The sequence below is a fragment of the Mercenaria mercenaria genome, chromosome 18 (genome assembly GCF_021730395.1).
Source record: "Mercenaria mercenaria strain notata chromosome 18, MADL_Memer_1, whole genome shotgun sequence".
Lineage (NCBI taxonomy): Eukaryota > Metazoa > Mollusca > Bivalvia > Venerida > Veneridae > Mercenaria > Mercenaria mercenaria.
The window spans coordinates 12,118,422-12,140,327 of record NC_069378.1 but is presented as its reverse complement, the minus strand read 5'-3'; the positions used below and the strand labels follow the sequence as shown (position 1 = coordinate 12,140,327).

General features: G+C 35.3%; 1 protein-coding gene across 1 annotated transcript in view; it reads right to left on the bottom strand.

Moving 5' to 3' along the window:
• LOC123537754 (hyccin-like) overlaps positions 1 to 21,906 on the bottom strand; it is a 114,725-nt gene that overhangs the window by 59,639 nt on the left and 33,180 nt on the right. Inside the window, exon 4 of the mRNA XM_053530687.1 lies at positions 15,459 to 15,503. Within this exon, the coding sequence (XP_053386662.1) occupies positions 15,459 to 15,503 (45 nt within the window). The remainder of the gene's footprint in view (positions 1 to 15,458; positions 15,504 to 21,906) is intronic.

Genomic DNA, 21,906 nt, shown 5'->3' with positions numbered 1-21,906 from the left:
TGTAAGACAGCACACAAAGTTGATATATGTATACCTTAGAAAACTTTTTTCACCCTTTAAGATAAACAAAGTTTGTCAAAGTTTTATTACCTTTCATCACAGGATTATTATACCAGAATCTTTTTAAAAGAGTTAAATTATACCAGGCTTACAGACAGCCATATGTCCTGCTGCTGTGTTTTATAGGAAAAGGGGAGATAAATCAGTAATAATTAAAGGAGTTATCAGTTTGCACATCTATCTATGTTAATATTATCAGTAAATGTAAAATAATCGTATAGACAAACAAGAGGGCCATGACGGCCCTATATCGCTCACCTGTTATCATTGCACTTGAGGACAAGAAGGTCCTCAGAAAAATCCAAAAAAGTCCAAAGGACAGTAACAACAAAGGGAAGAAATTTAACCAAAAAGAAAAAAAAAATTCTTACAAGGTACAGATATGTCAAAATACACCTACAAATTGGGGGTACCATCCATGTTGTACCACAGAAAAGTGGTCTCGGTTTTTCCCTACGGCCAATAATAAAAAAGTTACTTAATATATGCTATTTATAGTAACGTAAAAGGGAAGTAATTAAGAAAAAAAAAATTATTGTAAGTGAAGAAAAGAAGGATCTGCCAAATAAATCTGTTGACATAAATGAAATTTCAGATCAGTATCTTCATTAGTTACGGGGATATACCCATTTTAATTTGAAATAAAGGGAGGTAATTTGACATAAAATCAGTTCATAGTTATCTACCCTGATTGTCTCAGTCCAACTAATAACAATAATAAAATTTCAAATAAGTCCTATTAGTACTTACCGATATAAATCCATTTTGATTACAATCAGGGGAGGTAATCAGATATAAAATAACTCTGAACCTATGCTTGGATCTGATTTGTCATGGAATCCAAGAATTATTGTTGTTGAAGTTATTTTGGAAGTTTGTATCAAATAAAACCATAAATGAAGTCTCTATATGGCTGCAAAAGCAAAAATAGCCAATTTTGGACCTTTAAGGGGCCATAACTCTGGAACCCATGAAGAAATCTGGCCAGTTCAAGAAAGGAACCAAGATCTTGTGGTGATACAAGTTGTGTGCAAGTTTGGTTAAAATCAAATCATAAATGAAGCTGCTATTGTGCAGACAAGGTCAAAATAGCTAATTTTGGCCCTTTCAGGGGCCATAACTCTGGAACCCATAATGGGATCTGGCCAGTTCAAGAAAGGAACCGAGATCTTATGGTGATACAAGTTGTGTTCCAGTTTGGTAAAAATCAAATCATAAATAAAGCTGCTACTGTGCAGACAAGGTCAAAATAGCTAATTTTGGCCCTTTCAGGGGCCATAACTCTGGAACCCATAATGGAATCTCGCCAATTCAAGAAAGGAACCAAGATCTTATGGTGATACAAGTTGTATGCCAGTTTGGTTAAAATCAAATCATAAATGAAGCTGCTACTGTGCAGACAAGGTCAAAATAGCTAATTTTGGCCCTTTCAGGGGCCATAACTCTGGAACCCATAATGGAATCTCGCCAGTTCAAGAAAAGAACCAAGATCTTATGGTGATACAAGTTGTGTGCCAGTTTGGTAAAAATCAAATCATAAATAAAGCTGCTACTGTGCAGACAAGGTCAAAATAGCTAATTTTGGCCCTTTCAGGGGCCATAACTCTGGAACCCATGAAGAAATCTGGCCAGTTCAAGAAAGGAACCAAGATCTTGTGGTGTTACAAGTTGTGTGCAAGTTTGGTTAAAATCAAATCATAAATGAAGCTGCTATTGTGCAGACAAGGTCAAAATAGCTAATTTTGGCCCTTTCAGGGGCCATAACTCTGGAACCCATAACGGAGTCTGGCCAGTTCAAGAAAGGAACCAAGATCTTACGGTGATACACGTTGTATGCAAGTTTGGTAAAAATCAAATCATAAATAAAGTTGCTATTGTGCAGACAAGGTCAAAATAGCTAATTTTGGCCCTTTCAGGGGCCATAACTCTGGAACCCATAATGGGATCTGGCCAGTTCAAGAAAGGAACCGAGATCTTATGGTGATACAAGTTGTGTGCAAGTTTGGTTAAAATAAAATCATAAATGAAACCTCTATCGTGCAGACAAGAAATTGTGGACGGACAACGGACGAAGGGCGATCACAAAAGCTCACCCTGTCACTATGTGACAGGTGAGCTAAAAAGTTGGGAATTCAAATAGGAAATAAACTAAAGACTATTCAGGTCAGGTTTGAGGTTCTACGTAGTACCCTCCATTTCCAATGTAAAATTATATATAAAATAATATACATTTCTTCAATAGAACAGAACATTTTTTTTTTTTGAATTTGACCTAGTTTTAGATATTGCCCCACACATGTAAAAGTTCCAGTTCAGACAAGATCTGACATAAATTACCTTTGACCCTAAGTCAGTGACCTTGATTGCTGCGTGTTGCATGTGGCACACGGTCTATCTGAAACTCTTACAAGGGATGATCCAAAAGTAATGTCACTGGAGCCATAAAAATATGTACAACAAAATTCCCATCCATGTACCTGAATCTATTTGCAGTACTTTTTGAAAATACCGAAAAAAAATTGCTTTCTTATCGAGATACTGACTTACATAGAAAAGCATGGTAACGAACATCGCCCCACACTTCACTGAAATTATTTACATCAGAAATTTATATGTTTGCCTATAAGCAATATTAAGCAATAATTAGCACTATATAACAAAGTTTTATCTCCAAGAGGTTATGCCACTATAATTTTCATATAGATACTACTAAAGGCATGTCTACACATCATTATAATTCCATATGAGTAAGTGTGTTGTTTTGATGTCAATTAGTGATTTTTTTGCTTAGCTGTCTTTTATTGTTTACGAAAGAAACGCATATATAGTACATATACCCAACTGATAAAATAATAGTGTCTTTAATAAGAGCCATTGTTTGGATCCCTTACTCTCAGAAAAAAGATTGATGTAAACAAATATCAATCAGTCCAGTAATATCATTGTCAGTAAGTTAATTTTAAGCCATGTTCACAGTTGGACCAATTTATGATGTCACCAAGATGGCTGCCATTTTTAATTAAAAAAATAGTATCCCCTTTGAATGATTAATCAGGCTTATATGAGTGAAGCGTCTGAATGGATTTTACATTTAAACACATATATTACTTCTGTCATATTTAGGTATACTGAATAAAATCAATGTCATGATAATATAACAAATGTAACTATATCTACTCTCACTTTCATTTTCCGACATTAGTACTCACCTTTTACTTCGGTTGCTGCTGCTTTCACATTCATTACAATAAGCGGTATGGAATTAAAAGACAACTTATATGCAGTTTATATATCTAAGAAAACTTCTCAAAAGTTTTAGCCCTTGGGACCATTAGGTAGCTGAAGATGATAATTTATGGTACATATAATCTTATTACAGTGCCTATATAGGTATTCCCAGTAACTTTGTGGAAGGCTGTCATACATTCTTTGCTCTGTACAACTGTGATTTCAAGGGAAGTGTTTTGATTGAAATAAATCCCTTCATAGAACTGGAAATATAGACTAAGAATTGAAAGATATCTTACATGGTTTAAACATTTAAGCAAACTTCTCTAGTGTTTTAGCCATTGGGACCAATGCTGCTGAAGGTGATAATATACATGTAAACATAATCTTATTTTGGTGCCTATATTCTCAGAAACTTTGTTGTCATACATATATTAGGCATAGGAAATAGAGATCAATATAATTGCACCTTTACTAATCCTACCAGGTGTTCTGTATTACAAAAGTGGATCTATTGTGACATTTTGATACAAGCAAAACTGTATTATCTGCACTATTATTTACCTACTGGTACTTCGTTTTATTATTGGCTTGTTAAAAGTTAATTTTTTACCATATGTTAGTTGACAGAATCATAGGAACCATGTCTTGAGGGGTAAATCAAACACAAATGAATAAATCCTTAATGATTTTGTTGTGCAAAAAAGTATGATATTGTGTCTTAAACAGTTTTCATTTTCCACTCAATTGTGTAATTGCAAGGGAAGTAAACTAATAGATATCTACTTATAAGTTATAGCCCAAGGCAAGAGTTGTCATTCTTTGTGGATCACAACTTTAAATTAAAAATTAAAACTTCTGTTATTGATATTAACAAAACTATCATAAACTTCACATTTGTGAAATCATTTTTGGTTATTTCAAGGATTTGGAAATTAATTTCTAGACTTTATTTAATGTAATTCTATCACTGAAAATTTTAGGGCCTATCTCTACATATATTCTTTGCTGTTTACAACTGTGATTCAAAGGGAAGTGGTTTGATGGAAACAATTCCCTTAATAGAGTAGTTATGAACAATCTTCAAAACTATTATCAAAAATATGTTGTCCTCCAGTCCTTAACTGCAAACAAATGATTGAAAACAAGACATTGTAAAGCTGCCAGAGGTTTCAAATATGAGCTGCAACATGAAAAAACCAACATAGTGTGTCTGGTCAGGATCCATACTGTTCCCTAACAGTTTCCCTAATTGCAATAGGCTTTGAAAGCGAACAAAATGGATCCTGACCAGACTGCGCGGATACATGCTGCTCGCAAACACGCTATGTTGGTTTTCTCATGGTGCGGCTCAATTATATAGCTCAAATGACTTATAATACCTATAAGACTTAGTGTATTTCACCTGTAGGTGTCTTTTTGATCTCCTCAGAATTTTCAAGAGTTAAATCAGAATTAATCAACCAGTCATGATACCTATCATGGAAACGCCCCATCTCTTTGCACAACGCTTGCCTCAAACTAGGCTTAAAGGCTCATAATGCCATTGTTCAAAATGTGGCTGCCACATTTTTCATTATTAACATAAAATATTTTAAATTCTTGTTAAATCTTATGTAAGATAATCATTTTCTATAATTGCTGACAAAGGTATGAATATTGATGAATATAGTAGAAGGTTTGTCTTTGATTACCCCCCTTTGTAGCTCTAACTGTACAGACTCATGTGCAGTATTAAAACCAGGGCTCCGGAAATTTCGAGAACTCAATCGGTCCGAAACGAAAATCATGACATCGGCGCTACCCTACCCACCGCATTACCAATATACATTATTTGTAAAACGTGATAGAGTAAAGAAATAAGCATGACATGCATTAAGAATGATTTACCGGTCACCGCGAGTTACCATTCAATGAAGACAGTTATTGATTTTATATGCGATTGTTACTTTGTTACTTTGTTTAAATTTCAATGTTTTTGCAGGGATAAAATTGACACTGCGTACCGAACTAGTCTAAAAGCCAACGCACGTGACTTCGGTACCGTATTCACGGCAGATTGATACTTTGTGATGTTTCCTCATTCTTTTACGGAATTTTAAGAATACTCTGTCGCGGACCGAATGTGTACGTTGTGTGAACGCTGAGATCGAATTTCCCGCATGTGTAGTACCAAAAGGTCACGCGGGTTGGCCACGGATATTTCATTTAACTGGCGTTGTACTTCAACTACAGCTACATTTTTAAAAAGTTGTATTTTCTCTTCTGATGTTAACAAAATTTCATTGTGAAACGTTTTTTAAAAGACCGATTTGATAAACAGTGTCACTCCGGTTTTCTCTATCATTCGTTTGCCAGTCCATTTTTTCTCTCTTTTTTTTTTGTGTACAGTCGGGTTGCAAAGACGATTTTCTGTATTTGTTTCAACTGGAGGCCCAACAAATGAATCATGTAATTTTTACAAATCAAGTAATTATAAAAAAACTATTTATATCGGTTTCCCGTGTGATGTCTCGTTATTAAAATGCAGTGACCGTTTGTTTTTTACCCGTGATTTATCATAGCCATTGAAATAAACCATCCGTCAGATTCTAAATAAAAGAAGTGGATCCCCGTCGAAAGCATTTGGATCCAGTCAGAAACATTTGGAAACCAGTCAAAATTGTTTAATACATTGCTGTCGGCTATCTGCAAACATAAAGGATGTGCCGAGCGAGCACTGATTGCGTCACGTGCTAATTACGGACCGATTATCAAGGTGACAATCAGACCGTTTGACACGTTTATTGATTATCTGAGGGTGCTACCAACAATTTCCTGCTTGGCAGGTGATCGTGTATTTAGATTTCAGATTGAAATTTATACTTTTCTCCATTTTTACGGGACCGATTTTCTTTGTTTTTTCACTTCACGAATCGGTCTGAAAAGTCAAAAATCGGTCCAAAACCGACAAAACGGCAAATTTCCGAAGCCCTGATTAAAACATATAATTTTGATAACATCTATTTGGACAGCTATTTTATCAGCTTTTAACATAAAATTTAAAGCCATATGGAACTTTAAATGACTAACAGGTTCAAAACTGACATAGTTGTAATGGAACTATAGCCTCTGTAGCCTGTTACCCATGGTGATAAGAGGTCACTGGTTTGCTCCCTAACCACATGAACAGGATTTGTTTGCTTTGGGTTTAAAAGTGCTGTGTTTCAACAATATTTCGTATTACTGTAAAATCATTTAATTTTGTTGTCAGGAAATTTCGTGGTTTTGGTCAAAACGATAATTTCGTGGGGATATGAATTCTTGGAGTTCAACTTTTGGACATAAAATGAACTTGAATTTTACTTGTTTGTTGGGATTAAATTTCCACGAAATTCAAGAAAATTAGTCCCCCACGAATATTAATGACTTCACAGTATCAACTATACAAAGAAACAGAGCACATTGAAACCCTGTCAGATTTACCTCAGTTACAACACCAGTTACACTGAGGTGATAAAATATCATTACCACATATTTCTTCTGTGAAAACAAACCACATGATTATACTAGTAACCATGGTGATATTAACATCCTTTTGTCAATTGTGAAAGTGAGATACAATGTCATCCACATTTAATAAATTTCCTTTTCTGTCTAAATGATACTCCTTCAAACAAAACCATATTAATTTAACACCATAGAACTTTATTCTTCAAACTATATTACCACATTAATTTCCAGGAAAGTTTTGAAATAAGAGAAAAGTTCAATATTTGAACTAAATCAAAGCTGTAAGTTATCCACTATGGGGTAATTTTTGAAAGGGCTGAGATGGAATGAAGGATTTACAGCTTTTTCCATTATTTGATCAGAAACAAACAATTTGTTTACCAATGGACTGCATGAGCAAAGCTTAAATAAAAAGGGGCATAATTTAGCCAACAGATCACCAAGCCACATGGTATATTCTAGGTAACCGTCACTAAATTAAATATGTGTTGACAAAAAGCTGCTGACTTTACAATTCTTTAGCATTTTTATCATTATAACAGACATAGGTATGGTATCTGAAACACTGTATATATACTTATATATATATATACCTCGTAATGCAATAACAGTTAAGGTAGTTCTGCACGTTCAGTTTAAAAAAAATTCTACAATGTAGAACTTGATTAAACCCCGATTTTTCAAAACTTCAGAATACACATAGAAAATAGGCAAATAAAAAGGTAGGGTCGTCTGCTTGATTTTTTGCCATACAGATCTGAAAATTTTTAACCTCACACAAGTTTTCATAATTGGAGTCTATGGGGGAAAATCACAATTTTGATAACATTTTCGTGAATAGTATTTTTTCTACCATGTAGATTTTGATGAAATTTCTCAGTCGTAAATAAACATACGGCCTATAATATGGTGAAATAAAATGTATAGGTCTGTGTGCTTGTTTTTGAGATATCTGCCTACGATTAAATAGATCTGTGCATTTCAAGCTAATTTTAAGACATCTTTTGGAATTATTTAATGTGTTGGATGTTTAAATATCATATTTTAACTTTAGAAAGATAGTAACATTGCCGTTGATATAAATTCACTCACCTGTTGCCATAAATTCATAAAATGATTTTCATTTCCATACATGGAATCCAGGCTTATTCTACGTTTTCCGGAAAAAATGACGTTAAGCCATTACTTCCGGTTTATCAAACATGCAGAATTACCTTAAGAAATGTAGAAAGGCAAAAACCTTGCCTTTATTTTCCTGATCTATCTTACTTTAGCTTTCAGCATTAGCGTTTTACTGAAAAATCAATTGTTTCACATGGATGTGAAAAGCAAAATTTAAATGTCAACTTGAACAGTTACCATGGTTACATAGTTAAATGATTTCCAGTGTCTGCAGAAGAATAATTACTTAAGAACTTTAATTGCCTATTACCCAATAGAGCAGATTTTCAGCTCTGCTGGCGGGAAGTGAAAGGACTTTCTGCAATTTTCATAAGATACCTCTTTCTTCAGCATTTTACAGTTTAATATAGCCAGATTATATTTAACATCAAGCTGTTTGCCAAATATTTTCTCATTTTCCTCGACAACTAATAAGTTTGTTTATTTTGGGTTTAGCCCTGTTTTTCATCATTTATTTCATTCATAGTTACGTAACCTAACCAGTGTTCCTTGATTCTGTACCAGTACTTGAACCTATTCCCCATAAGGAACTGCCATTTTCTACACAATAATCAGAAGTGGAGAAAAAATGATTTCAGATAAAATGCGTTTTATCAGATCACCATGGAGAACATGCTCCTTGCCCAGGAATCAAACTTGTAACGAAACAATCTGTAGATCTGCATTTTTCCTACTGAGCTATTAAGTGGGCGGGCTACAAATAATAAGAGAGCAGATCATGCAATAAATGCCATTTCAGAAATAGTATTTTGGCCAACCTGGTTGTCACAAAATCAAGTAAAATTGCCACTATGAAAAATTAATATGCATGTAAAATTACTTCTTTAATACTAGACAGAAATGTGACAGCTGACAATTTCCGAGCATGTTAAAAATCACTAAAAATGATTAGATTGTTTTACTGCTGAAAACACTCTTTAAAGGTGGTCAATCAATTTGAAGAAACACTTTTTCACCTTTTATACTTCTGTAAGAGGTATATCTAAGGCACAAAAGGGTCGCTTATGCAGAGTTAGATTCCGGTTAGAAATTTTTTGGTATAATATTTTGTGATAACCTCCCTTTAACATGAAGTACATTAAAAGCTTTGTATTTCTTTCAATTTCAATATGAGCTGTGCCATGAGAAAACCAACATAGTGGCTTTGCGACCAGCATGGATCCAGACCAGCCTGGTCAGGATCCATGCTGTTCGCTAACAGTATCTCTAATTCCAATAGGCTTTGAAAGCGAACAGCATGGATCCTGACCAGACTGCGCAGATGCGCAGGCTGGTCTGGATCCATGCTGTTTGCAAAGCCACTATGTTGGTTTTCTCATGGCATGGCTCATATAATTTCTAGTTTAACATTTCCATTTGATAGGTATCAGAATATTATGTCTCCGATCTAAACCAAAAGCAAGTTTTAAAACTGCCTGTAGCATCAGAATTCATGTATTTCAAATTTACCTTGGTTGCTCAACCAAGACAGGAAAAAGGGAGATAATAACAATTCTATAAAGTTGCATTTCTAATACATTTCAAACAAATATTTAACTCTCCATGTAAAACTTTGTCAGGTATAATACAATAATTGTTCTTTTACCCTTACCTTTCTTCCGGCAAAGAATGTAAATTTATCAAATTTATACTGATGCTAAAATTACTCTATCTATAACAAAATCAAATTTTAAAATTCCTCCAGTAAAAATCTAGCATATACTCAGTGCTCAGTGAACATAAATAAGTAAGTTGGATTTTACGGCGAATCAACACAAAATGGTCATATATCGCGGAGGAACATAAATAAGGGTAAATAATCAAATGTTAATGTTTCAAACATTACTTGACCAAAATCTGATTAACCAACTTTAAAGGGTGTCCCTCTTTTGTTTTCACAACATGGATGAAATGTTTCAGAGTCTTGCTACGAGATGCGACCTATATATATATATGCCCTATATATACATGCTCTATCTCTCTCTATATAACTGTCATTATCCCTGCATGAAACTAATCAGATGTACTAAAAATGAAAATATTCCAATTGTATGGCACCAGAATTCAATTCCCCACTCCTCCAAATGTACTAGCATTTTTTCAGATAAATGTCCCATTTCTCATGTATGGGCGAGTTGCACTTTGCATGGTTAATAAACTAGGGAACCTTATAAGTACAGGAGGATCTATTTTATCCTGCACTATCGTCTATCTAAAATCACCAAACATTTTTCTGGAAGAGTGTGCATTGTAATCATTAATTGAGCCACGCCATGAAAAAACCAACACAGTGGCTTTACGACCAGCATGGATCCAGACCAGCCTGCCCATCCGCGCAGTCTGGTCAGGATCCATGCTGTCCGCTAATGGCTTCTCTAATTGCAATAGGCTTTGAAAGCAAACGGCATGGATCCTGACCAGACTGCGCAGATGCGCCGGCTGGTCTGGATCCATGCCACAGGCACCAGTATCAGACCTGGGACCAAAAAAATATGACCAGACTGATATAAAACCCTGTTTTCATTTAGATATGTCCAAAATGAAAAATACATAGCGAAATATGAGCCCCCTTCAAATAATACATATGTCTAGTGAACAGGGTTTTATATCAGTCTGGTCATATTCTTTTGGTCCCAGGTCCGATACTGGTGCCTGTGATCCATGCTGGTCACAAAGCCACTATGTTGATTTTCACATGGCGCAGCTCAATTAGTGACAGTGTATTCTACACTGCACATTTCATTTCAGTTTTACCATCTTTCTTTCTGCAGAAATAATCACAACTTCAGTCATTTATATCCAACATGTCCCCAGGTCCATCTTAAATTACTGGGAGAAAGTGAATTATCATGTCCAATTAATTAAAATTAATTATTGTGATGTATCAGAAGAAATTTTTCATGAACATCTTCATATATATCTAGCATGTTCTTAATGAAATCTGCAACTCTGATCTGCATAACAAGAGGGCCATGATGGCCCTATATCGCTTGCCTGTGTTTAGTTGCTTGCTTGAACAGTTGAAATTTCTTACTAAATAAAAAATACAGGCAGGTACTGTGTGTGTGTTGACGTGGGGGGTGGGGGAAGGGGGTTAGAGATTTTTTCCACTACATTACTAAGGGGTAAAGTGACCACATCTCCTAGTGGTAATGCTTTTTGATGAAACAGAATAATTTGTACAATCTTCATAAAGGGTCACCCAAGAAACATTTGTGTAAAATTTTAAAATTGGACCTGCTGTTTCTGACAATATTTCATAAGTTACCAATATACAGGGCAAAAATGGCCTCAATCACTGGCGTTCTTTGATGAATGGGAATAATTTGAACAATCTTGGTTGAGGGTCAAACAAGGACCATTTGTGCGAAATTATTTTAAAACAAGAGGACCATGATGGTCCTGAATCGCTCACCTCTTCCCACATGACCCAGTTTTGAGTATGACGTCGTTTTTTCTATTATTTGACATAGTGACCTAGTTTTTCAGCTCATGTGACCCAGTTTTGAACTTGACCTAGATATTATCAAGATAAAAATTCTGACCAATTTTCATGAAGATCCATTGAAAAATATGGTCTCTAGAGAGGTCACAAGGTTTTTCTATTATTTGACCTATTGACCTAGTTTTCGAAGGTACGTGACCCTGTTCTGACCTTTAACTAGATATCATCAAGGTGAACATTCTCACTATTTTCATGAAGATCTCATGAAAAACATGGCCTCTAGAGAGATCACAATGTTTTTCTATCTTTATACATACTGGCCTAGTTTTTGACCGCACATGACCCAGTTTCGAAACTTGACCTAGATATCATCAAGGTGAACATTCAGATCAATTTTCATGAAGATCCATTGAAAAATATGGCCTCTAGAGAGGTCAAAAGATTTTAATAATTTTAGACCTACTGACTTAGTTTTTGACCGCAGTTGACCCAGTTTCAAACTTGACCTAGATATCATCAAGATGAACATTCAGACCAACTTTCATACAGATCCCATGAAAAGTATGGCCTCTAGAGAGGTCACAAGGTTTTTTTATTATTTGACCTACTGACCTAGTTTTTTAAGGCACGTGACCCAGTTTCAAACTTGATCTAGATATCATCAAGGTGAACATTCTGGCCAATTTTTATGCAGATCCATTCACAAGTATGGCCTCTAGAGGGGTCACAAGGTTTTCCTATTTTTAGACCTACTGACCTAGTTTTTGACCGCACATGACCCTGTTTCGAACTTGACCTAGATATCATCAAGAAGAACATTCAGACCAATTTTCATACAGATCCCATGAAAAATATGGCCTTTAGAGAGGTCACAAAGTTTTTCCATTATCTGACCTACTGACCTAGTTTTTGATGGCACGTGACCCACTTTCGAACTTGACCTAGATATCAACAAGACGAACATTCAGACCAACTTTCATACAGATCCCATGAAAAATATGGCCTCTAGAGAGGTCACAAGGTTTTTCTGTTATTTGACCTACTGACCTAGTTTTTGAAGGCACGTGACCCACTTTCGAACTTGACCTAGATATCATCAAGGTGAACATTCTGACCAATTTTCATGAAGATCTCATGAAATATATGGCCTCTAGAGAGGTCACAAACTTTTTCTATTTTTAGACCTACTGACCTAGTTTTTGACCGGACGTGACCCAGTTTCAAACTTGACCTAGATATCATCAAGATGAACATTCAGACCAACTTTCATACAGATCCCATGAAAAATATGGCCTTTAGAGAGGTCACAAGGTTTTTCTATTATTTGACCTGCTGACCTAGTTTTTGACGGCACGTGACCCAGTTTCGAACTTGATCTACATATCATCATGGTGAATGTTCTGATCAATTTTCATGAAGATCCCATGAAAAAAATGGCCTCTAGAGAGGTCACAAGGTTTTTCTATTTTTAGACCTACTGACCTAGTTTTTTATGGCACGTGATCCAGTTTCGAACTTGACCTAGATATCATCAAGGTGAATGTTCTGACCAATTTTCATGAAGATCTTGTGAAATATATGGCCTCTAGAGAGGTCACAAGGTTTTTCTATTTTTAGACCTACTGACCTAGTTTTTTAAGGCACGTGACCCAGTTTCAAACTTGACCTAGATATCATCAAGGTGAACATTCTGAGCAATTTTCATGAAGATCTTGTGAAATATATGGCCTCTAGAGAGGTCACAAGGTTTTTCTATTTTTAGACCTACTGACCTAGTTTTTGATGGCACGTGACCCAGTTTCGAACTTGACCTAGATATCATCAAGATGAACATTCTGACCAATTTTCATAAAGATCCCATGAAAAATGTGACCTCTAGAGTGGTCACAAGCAAAAGTTTACGGACGGACGGATGGACGCACGGACGGACGCACGGACGGACGACGGACGACGGACACCGCGCGATCACAAAAGCTCACCTTGTCACTTTGTGACAGGTGAGCTAAAAATAGGGCCAGCAGTTTCATACAAGAAGAAATTTAAAGTTTCCACTATATAAATATAGGGAAAAGTGACCATGCCCTCTGGCAGCCAAGTTTTTTGGGAAATCAGAATAATCTGAACAATCTTGATAGAGGATCACACATTTGTGTGAAATTATTTTGAAATCAGACCAGCGGTTTAAGAGGAGATATCTATTTTTCTATTTTTAGCTCTGGTGGCCCCTATGTGCAACTTAAGCGGAACCATTTGAACAACTTTGAAAGAGGACCACACATGGAACATGCAGGCCAAGTTTCATCAACTTCCACCAAATGGTATCAGAGGAGATGCTGTTTGAAGGAAGGTACGGCAATAGAATGATGGATGCCATACGGTGAGCGATCAAAACAGCTTACCCCAAGCACTTTGTGCTCAGGTGAGCGAAAAACAACTGACTACCCAAACAAGTCAGCCCTAATAACCAACAATCGAGAACATACAAAACGTGTTTTAAAAAAAGTTCTATTTTATGATCTGGATCTACAAAAAAATGTCTGCAGAGATCAATTTAGTTCAAAACTTCTAATGGTAAATTCCGAAAACTGAAGAACAGAAGGACACAGTCATTTTTAAAAGCATAAGCAATTCTCCATTTGATGCATGTGCATGGATTTTTAAGTACTGCCAGGTACAGGTGTATTATCAATCGATAATTATGTCATACTAAGTGTTTTTGCCTCTTTTTTTGTCCTGTCACTGCTTTAAATGGTGTGATGTAGGAACAGCTGATCAGCAGGTTGATTAAGGTATAGGTCCATGTTTTGGAGAAATAAGTTCGAACGTCATCAAATCATAGAAAGAAAGCATTGTTTTACATGAAAATTTAACAGCATATAAAACATTTATATTATTCTACAAAAACATTGTCAATTATCTGATATATGTATTGAATTCCGGAAAGGGACTGCATGAAGGGGACACACTTCTGGACAGTTCAGCGGCTTTAAAAACTCACCATTTTTTAAAAGCTGTTACAGGTCTTCGTTCTGATGCATTTGCAACATTGTGCGAGTGTTTAAACTTTACATAACTAGGTAAAACATCGTTTTTGACAATTGTTTACATTTTTACTTTACAAATGGCATTCTTATTTAAAGGGGGACAACTCATTAAGAATAGTTTAAGTATCCAACTCTGCGGGACAGAACAGTAAAACATGTATTGGACAGATAAGTTGTTTGTCATGGTGCTGTTCATTTACTAAAACAATCTGTTGTTTTGTGATATACTGCTAAACCTTAACCAAAGTGCAAGCAAACTCAAGAAATGTTATCCAAATGGCCGTAAACACAGACATCAGTGGCTGACACACTTCTTAAAGCACTGCTCTGCGGCTATTCAAATTCTATTGTGTATGCAACCCATGATTACACTAGGTAACAGTTAACAGCCATGCGCCACACTTTAGCACGCAAAACCACAGGTATTTTATATAGAATTTTATATAAAATAGACTCTATTTTGACAGGCATGGCTGTTCATAGTCAGGATTTTCATGCTTTTTCAGTGACACTTTAAGGTTAAAAGGTAGGACTGGAGAAGGTATTTAATGTGGTAATTTGCCAACTGGCTTTACATCCAACCATTACAGTATTAAATTGACTTTTTCTTTACACATAAAACTGACAATAAGCTTGCAAATGAAACTGCTGCAAAACAAACTAAGACTGATGAAGGTAATTGAGCCATGCCATGAGAAAACCAACATAGTGCGTTTGTGACCAGCATGGATCCATGCTGTTCGCTAACGGTTTCTCTAATTGCAATAGGCTTTCAAAGCAAACAGCATGGATCCTGACCAGACTGCATGGATGCCCAGGCTGGTCTTGCCTCGCAAACGCACTTTGTTAGTTTTCTCAAGATGTGGCTCATATTAAGGAAAAAGATGTAAAAGCAAAACTGTGTGCAAATATTTAATTCTTAAGTGTTTTTGGACCGTGAGTCTTTGGTGAGAGGAAACAGGAAGTGGTACTGTACCTTGTACATTAAAATAAATTGAAATCTTGGTGAAAAATTGGTGCAGACTTACCAAATTGTACACTGACAACAGAAAGGCTTCAACACCACCACATTTCTGAAAATAGATAAAAATCACAAAATCTGTGTGAAAAGTAATCATACATGATTAGTATAATTGTACAGAAAGGTGCCTTACTGACAGGAATTGTAAGTCAATTCTGTCTGCAGCAGTGTCGACCTTGGCAACTCAATCTATGAGATGGAAAGACCATAGCTCAAACATAATTTATAAAGGTTAACGTATACACCCATAAATTCATCCTACGCTATCTATAAAAACACGATATTGCTTTGTCAGCAAATATCTTATATGAACCTATCTAAAAATAGTAAATTTGGGTCTCTGCAACTTTAAGTAAAAATTTTATCATGGCTTAAAGGCATTGGCCTCCAAATTGTACAACAACAAAAAAAAAACAAGAGGGTCATCAGATGACAGGTGACCCTAGATTGCTCATCTGGGTAATTTGAGCTACATATGACATCAATAACAAGAAAGTAGGTCAGAAGGTGAAATATAGCATAAGTATTGTAATCTTTGTGAAAATTTCAAATTTCTGAGTCAGTTTTAAGATCGGTGTGCTGGTCAAGAAGAACATTTTTTAATGTTTTTCCTACATAACTCTATGTAAATTAAAGAGACCACAGGGTGGGACCAGTATTGGATCATAACTTTAACATCCTGGTAAAAGTCCACTAGACAATGTCACAAACCAAATATCTATATAAGCTCCAGGTCTTACAATATAGTCATATAAGGAAAATAAGCCATATTGTAAAAATATATATAAAAGGACTGAATGCTATTTTTTGTGCATTTCGAGGGGTCTATAAACTTCTAACAATAAGGGCTAGGCGGAACATAGAAGAATGCTGAAGAAAACATATTTGCCATACAAGTGTTCCCCACTTCAGAAAACCATTCTTTATGCATATAGGAGAATGTTCAAGCAAAGACTGATGTTCCCCACTTCAGAAAAACAATTTCTATATGCATATTAAGGAGAATATTCAAGCAAAGATGTTCTCCACTTCAGAAAAACATTATAAAGAAGAATGTTCAAGCAAATATGTTCCCCACTTCAGAAAATACTTTTCGACATAAAAGGAAGAACACAGAGGCAAACACAGGAGAAAAACAGATTGTCTACTTAATCTCCTAAATTGCTTCCTGTACGTAAATTGAGCGGCTCTGTCTAATTAAAAACAGTAATTAGGTAATCATCTAGCTGGAGAGAAGAGAGGTTTGCAGCAGTTCAATACTTCCTCCCGGTGCTATCTCATCAATCTTGTAACGGAGATCCAAAAAAATTGAGAAAGCAATCTGACCTAAACTTTACTTTTTTAAAACATGTTTGATGCCTCAATGCTAAAAATAAAGCATCAAATGAAATACTTACTGTGCTTAATGTTGTGATCAAAGCTTAAAATGTAAGTGTTTGTTGCTCTGATCAATGCATTAATCATTAAAATGTAAGTGTTTGATGCTCTGATCAATGCATTAATCATTAAAATGTAAGTGCTTGATGCTCTAAATACTGTATATTAATACAGTGTATTAATCATTAAGATGTAAGTATTTGATGTTCTGAAGACAGTGTATAAATCATTAAAATGTAAGTGTTTGATGCTCTTAATACAGTGTATTCGTCATTAAAATATAAGTGTTTGATGGTCTGATCACAGTGTATTAATCAAAGTACTTATATTTTATTCACTACTTGCAGATACTCCTTTTTGCTGTATTACAGTTCATGCATGTCTATCATACAGTGTTAGTGGTGGGAGACATACATTTTCTTCCTGGAAAAATAACCTCTAGTTTTTTCTTCAGTTAGCCTCTACTTTTCCCCATATGCCTGTATGGGAAATTTTGAAAATTTCTACTCTTAAACCAATGGCCTGATTTCGCAATAATTTCAAAGTAATTTTCTTTGAGTGACCCTCTACCAAATTTTCTTATTATGATTTTTCTCAAAACATGACTGTCTCTATTTGGCAAAGATACGGAACATTCTGAAAATCTTCTCCTCAGAAACCACTGGCCCAGTTTTGAAATAATTTCATATAAACATCCCTTTGTTAACTCTCAAATTGATCAGTCACCATGCGAATTTCAGGTAAGCAATCTAAGGCCATCTGCCCCATTGTTTTGTATGTGGGAAGGTTTGTTACACATTCTGTCTGTGAGATTACATACTTGCTCATTGCCTTTCCTGTTTAAATCAGTTGTCTTAAAAGCCACAGTATAAATCAAACATGTACAAAATGTATGTTTTTACCTTTTTGTTGGTAACTATGGTTACTGTTATTGCCAGGAATTGTCATTTTATATGATTACTGTACCTGTGAAAGCTGATAATTATCTGGAAAATGATCAGGTTGTATAGAAAATATTTCCCAGTTATTAATTTGTTGATGATTGAGAAATCTTTCATCAATATTAGCATCTGTTTGAAGCTATATGAATACAGTAGTCCCTAGAGTAACCCACTTATCTTATGCTCGATTTTGATCTATTTAATGGTTCTTTGTTTTGCAAAATATTAAAGGTATTACTGGTATAAACTCTATCAATATTGTTTTAACTCTTTTGATGATCAATTTTATCATTAAGAAGTCATATTTATTTCATACTTATATCTATTGTTCCAGTATTAAGTCTCGAAAACAACAAAGGTCATGTGCTGTCAAGTCTTTCAAACTGAAATTGTTAATCAGCTTATCTTAAAGCCTTTGTTTTCATTTATCTGTTTTCCCTACTTGGCATTTGGTACAAGTCTTTTACAAGGAAGCCATTTTTTTTGCATTATGGGTTAGCCATAGTCAAACCATGGTTAACAATGGTCATACCACAGCTGACAGTATGGTTAGAATGGTCGATGGAAATGGAATAACTGGACCGTGCCAGACTATAGTCATACAATTGTTTGGAGATAGTTGGATAATTATGGTAATTGTGGTTTAACCAAAACTCAGGAAAATTGTAATTGGAAGAAATAGGAAGGAAATTCATATAAAATAAAAGATATTTGATAAAACAAGTTTAGAGAAAACAGTGTAAACAACTATAATCATTAGTCCTGATTTGCTAAAAATGATTTTTATTTGAAAAATAATGTATAGCTGAACCAGGTTTATCATATTGAAACAATATGCTAATAAAATAATTTCACAAGGGCTTAGCCAGGGTGAACTATACATGCAATGAATAACAGGTTCCTATAGTTGAGATATGTTAAGAAATGGTTTGTTATATGCCCAAAAGGATGACATTGTATTATGTTATTGTACCCTCTTTTTCAGTCTCACTCAGTCCATCTGTTTTTGTGTCCACTCTGTAACTCTTGAAAATCTTAAAGGATTTCAATGAAACTTGACAGAAATGGGGACATTGTGCAGAGAGCATGTTCTGGATGGCTTGCATCAAGGTCAAGGTAAGACTTAGGGGTCAAAGGTCATATAAGTGTGTTTCGTGTCCGCTCTGTAAGTCTTGACACCCCATGAAGGATTTCGATGAAACCTGACACAAATGTTCACCACATCGAGATGACGTGCAGAGTGCATGTTCTGGATGGCTCACTTCAAGGTCAAGGTCACACTTAGGGATCAAAGGTCGTATGACTTGTGTTTGTGTATAATTGTTCTTCATTGCAGTGCTCTTGTTTGTATTTGGCAGATCCCCTTTTTGTTCACTTAAAATATTTTGCTTAGAATTACTTCCCTTTTATGTTACTATAAATAGTTTATTTTGTAACTTTTTATTACTGGCAGTAGGGAAAATCTGAGACCACTTTTCTGAGGTACAACATGGATGATACCTCCAATTTTTAGGTGTATTTTGACATATCTGTACCTGTTAAGAACTTTTTTTGTGGACTTAGAATTTTTTAAAAAATTTCTTCCCTTTGTTGTTCCTGTCCTTTGGTCTTCAACATTCAAGTTCTTTAAATTTTGCTCCCATCATCTGATATAACCCTTTGGGTCTATACTGGCCCACTTGGCAGAGTTCTTGTTGCAACATATCTTTGACCAGTAAGGGTAACTGTCATTAACTTTTACCCTGCTAAATTTCTAAAATGATCTTGGTCAGCACTGGTCGCATAGGCAGAATCATTTGCCTCCAGCTGGCTAAAGGTTAAAAGAGACCAAAATTTAAACTATTCCAGTGATTATTACATTGTATATATTACAAATATATACTTTAGAAAAATGCATTTTGTCTTTACTTTGGTAATATGTATAAACTTATTTTTAGCTCACCTGTGAGCTATTAGTATAGGTGGATACTCCATCGTCTGTCGTCCTGCTTCAACATTTTTAGTTCACTTGAGCACATAGTGCTCCTGGTGAGCTATTGTGATTGCTCACCGTCCGGCATCTGTCCACACTTTTTTTAAACAACATCTCTTCCTGAACCACCAGGTCAATTTTGATGAAACTTCAAAGAGATGTTCCTTGGATGGTCTTCAGTAAAGAATTAAATCCATACAGAACTCTGGTTGCCATGGCAACCAAAAGGCACAACTTTAAAAATCTTCTTGTCCAAAACAACAGGTCCTAGGGCTTTGATATATGGTATGTTGCATCATCTAGTTGTCCACTACCATGACTGTTTAAATTATCCCCCTAGGGTCAAATATGGCCCTACCCTGGGGGTCACATGGTTTATATAGACTCAAGTAGGGAAAAACTTTGAAAATCTTCTTGTACAAAACTACAGGGCCTAGGGCTTTGATATTTTCTATGTAGCATCATCTAGTGGTCCTCTATTATTGTGCCAGTTGTTTGATTCTTTTTGCAGGCTCTGGTTTTTCATGCTTTTTTAAAGTATGGTGTTATAACAAGTCAAAAGATATTTAGCGTATTCACATGAAATTTTGTAAAAGAATATTCAATGTTAGAAAAAGCATTGTGTAATGCAAGTGTATTATGGCAAGTGAGGACTTTAGGCAGCCTCTGTATATAAATAACATAATTATGTAAGAATAATAAAATATTGGTGCAAATTTATAAATACTGATAATTATGATTCCTGCATGAAGTGGGGGAGACATACTGACTTAGTGCTGTCTGTCTGTCTGTCACAAAGTCCTCCTCCAGCACCACTGGACAGATTTACACCAAACTTCATGTGAGTGATCATTGCAAAACCTAGTTCTGCATATCATCTGCATTTTGTGGTTGATGATTTTTAGCAGAGTTATGTCCCTTGATTCATCAAATCTTAAGGTGTTTTGGCCAGTTCTATATTATTGGGCAGATTTCTACCAAAGCTTTCAGGAGTGATCAGTGCCAAGCCTCATTGTGATTGTGCATACTAGTATTACTGGCATATATGGGTGGTTTTCAAAATAATGAAGCAGAAGTTTGACATAGGGGTTGAAAATTCAAACCTATTTCTTAGAGTGGTCACCTATTTTACATGATAGCAAATACTTAAAATTTCAAGGAAATATAGCTTTGGGAAAGTGTTGAGAAATACCAGTCAGAAAATATTTCAGCCTTTAATTCGAAAGTTTGGTGAACTTCCAGTAAAATGGGTGATAAATGCAGTCATGTTTTATGACAAGGAAATTTGTATAAAAGTTATTTTTTCAACATATATGATACGTAATAGGTATATGTGTGTGGTCTGAACCTTAAGTTATCAAATATTTTTGGACATTGGTTTTTAAAATCACCATTTCTGCATAAATATGACATGAAAATAAAATTCTATCTAGAAAAGTTATTGCTCAATGAAAAATAATTAACCTATTATTATAAAACCTATTCTTTTCTGGCAGTTTGCATGTACATCAACCACAGGCCAAATTTCAAGAATGTACTGTAGGAATAAATTGAGTCGTGCCATGAGAAAACCAACATAGTGGGTGTGCGACCAGCATGGATCCAGACCAGCCTGCGCATCCGCGCAGTCTGGTCAGGATCCATGCTGTTCGCTAACGGTTTCTCTAATTGCAGTAGGCTTTAAAAGCGAACAGCATGGAGCCTGACCAGACTGCGCGGATGCGCAGGCTGGTCTGGATCCATGCTGGTCGCAAACCCACTATGTTGGTTTTCTCATGGCACGGCTCATTTCTAAAATTGTCATCTCAAAACTGAGTTATTTCACAGGTGCACAGGGGACACATATTTGAAATTAATGTTGTATTCATTTATTATTAGTTTTCTGTTTATAAAAAGACTATTGGTGATCAACTTAAGACAAATCCTTTAAAAAAAATAGTGTATTCCACAAAATAACTACAAAACTGAAAGTTTTCGCAACAAAACATGAAAATTCAGCAGCATGTAATGTTTTAAGTGAAAAATAAGTGACTTTAAACATAACTAACACATTGAAACCACTTAGTTTACAATCATGCACTGCTTATTCAAAGTATGAAAATGACCAAATCATGCATGGTACAATGGAATGGTTAAATACATGCATACTTTATAATGTTATTGAG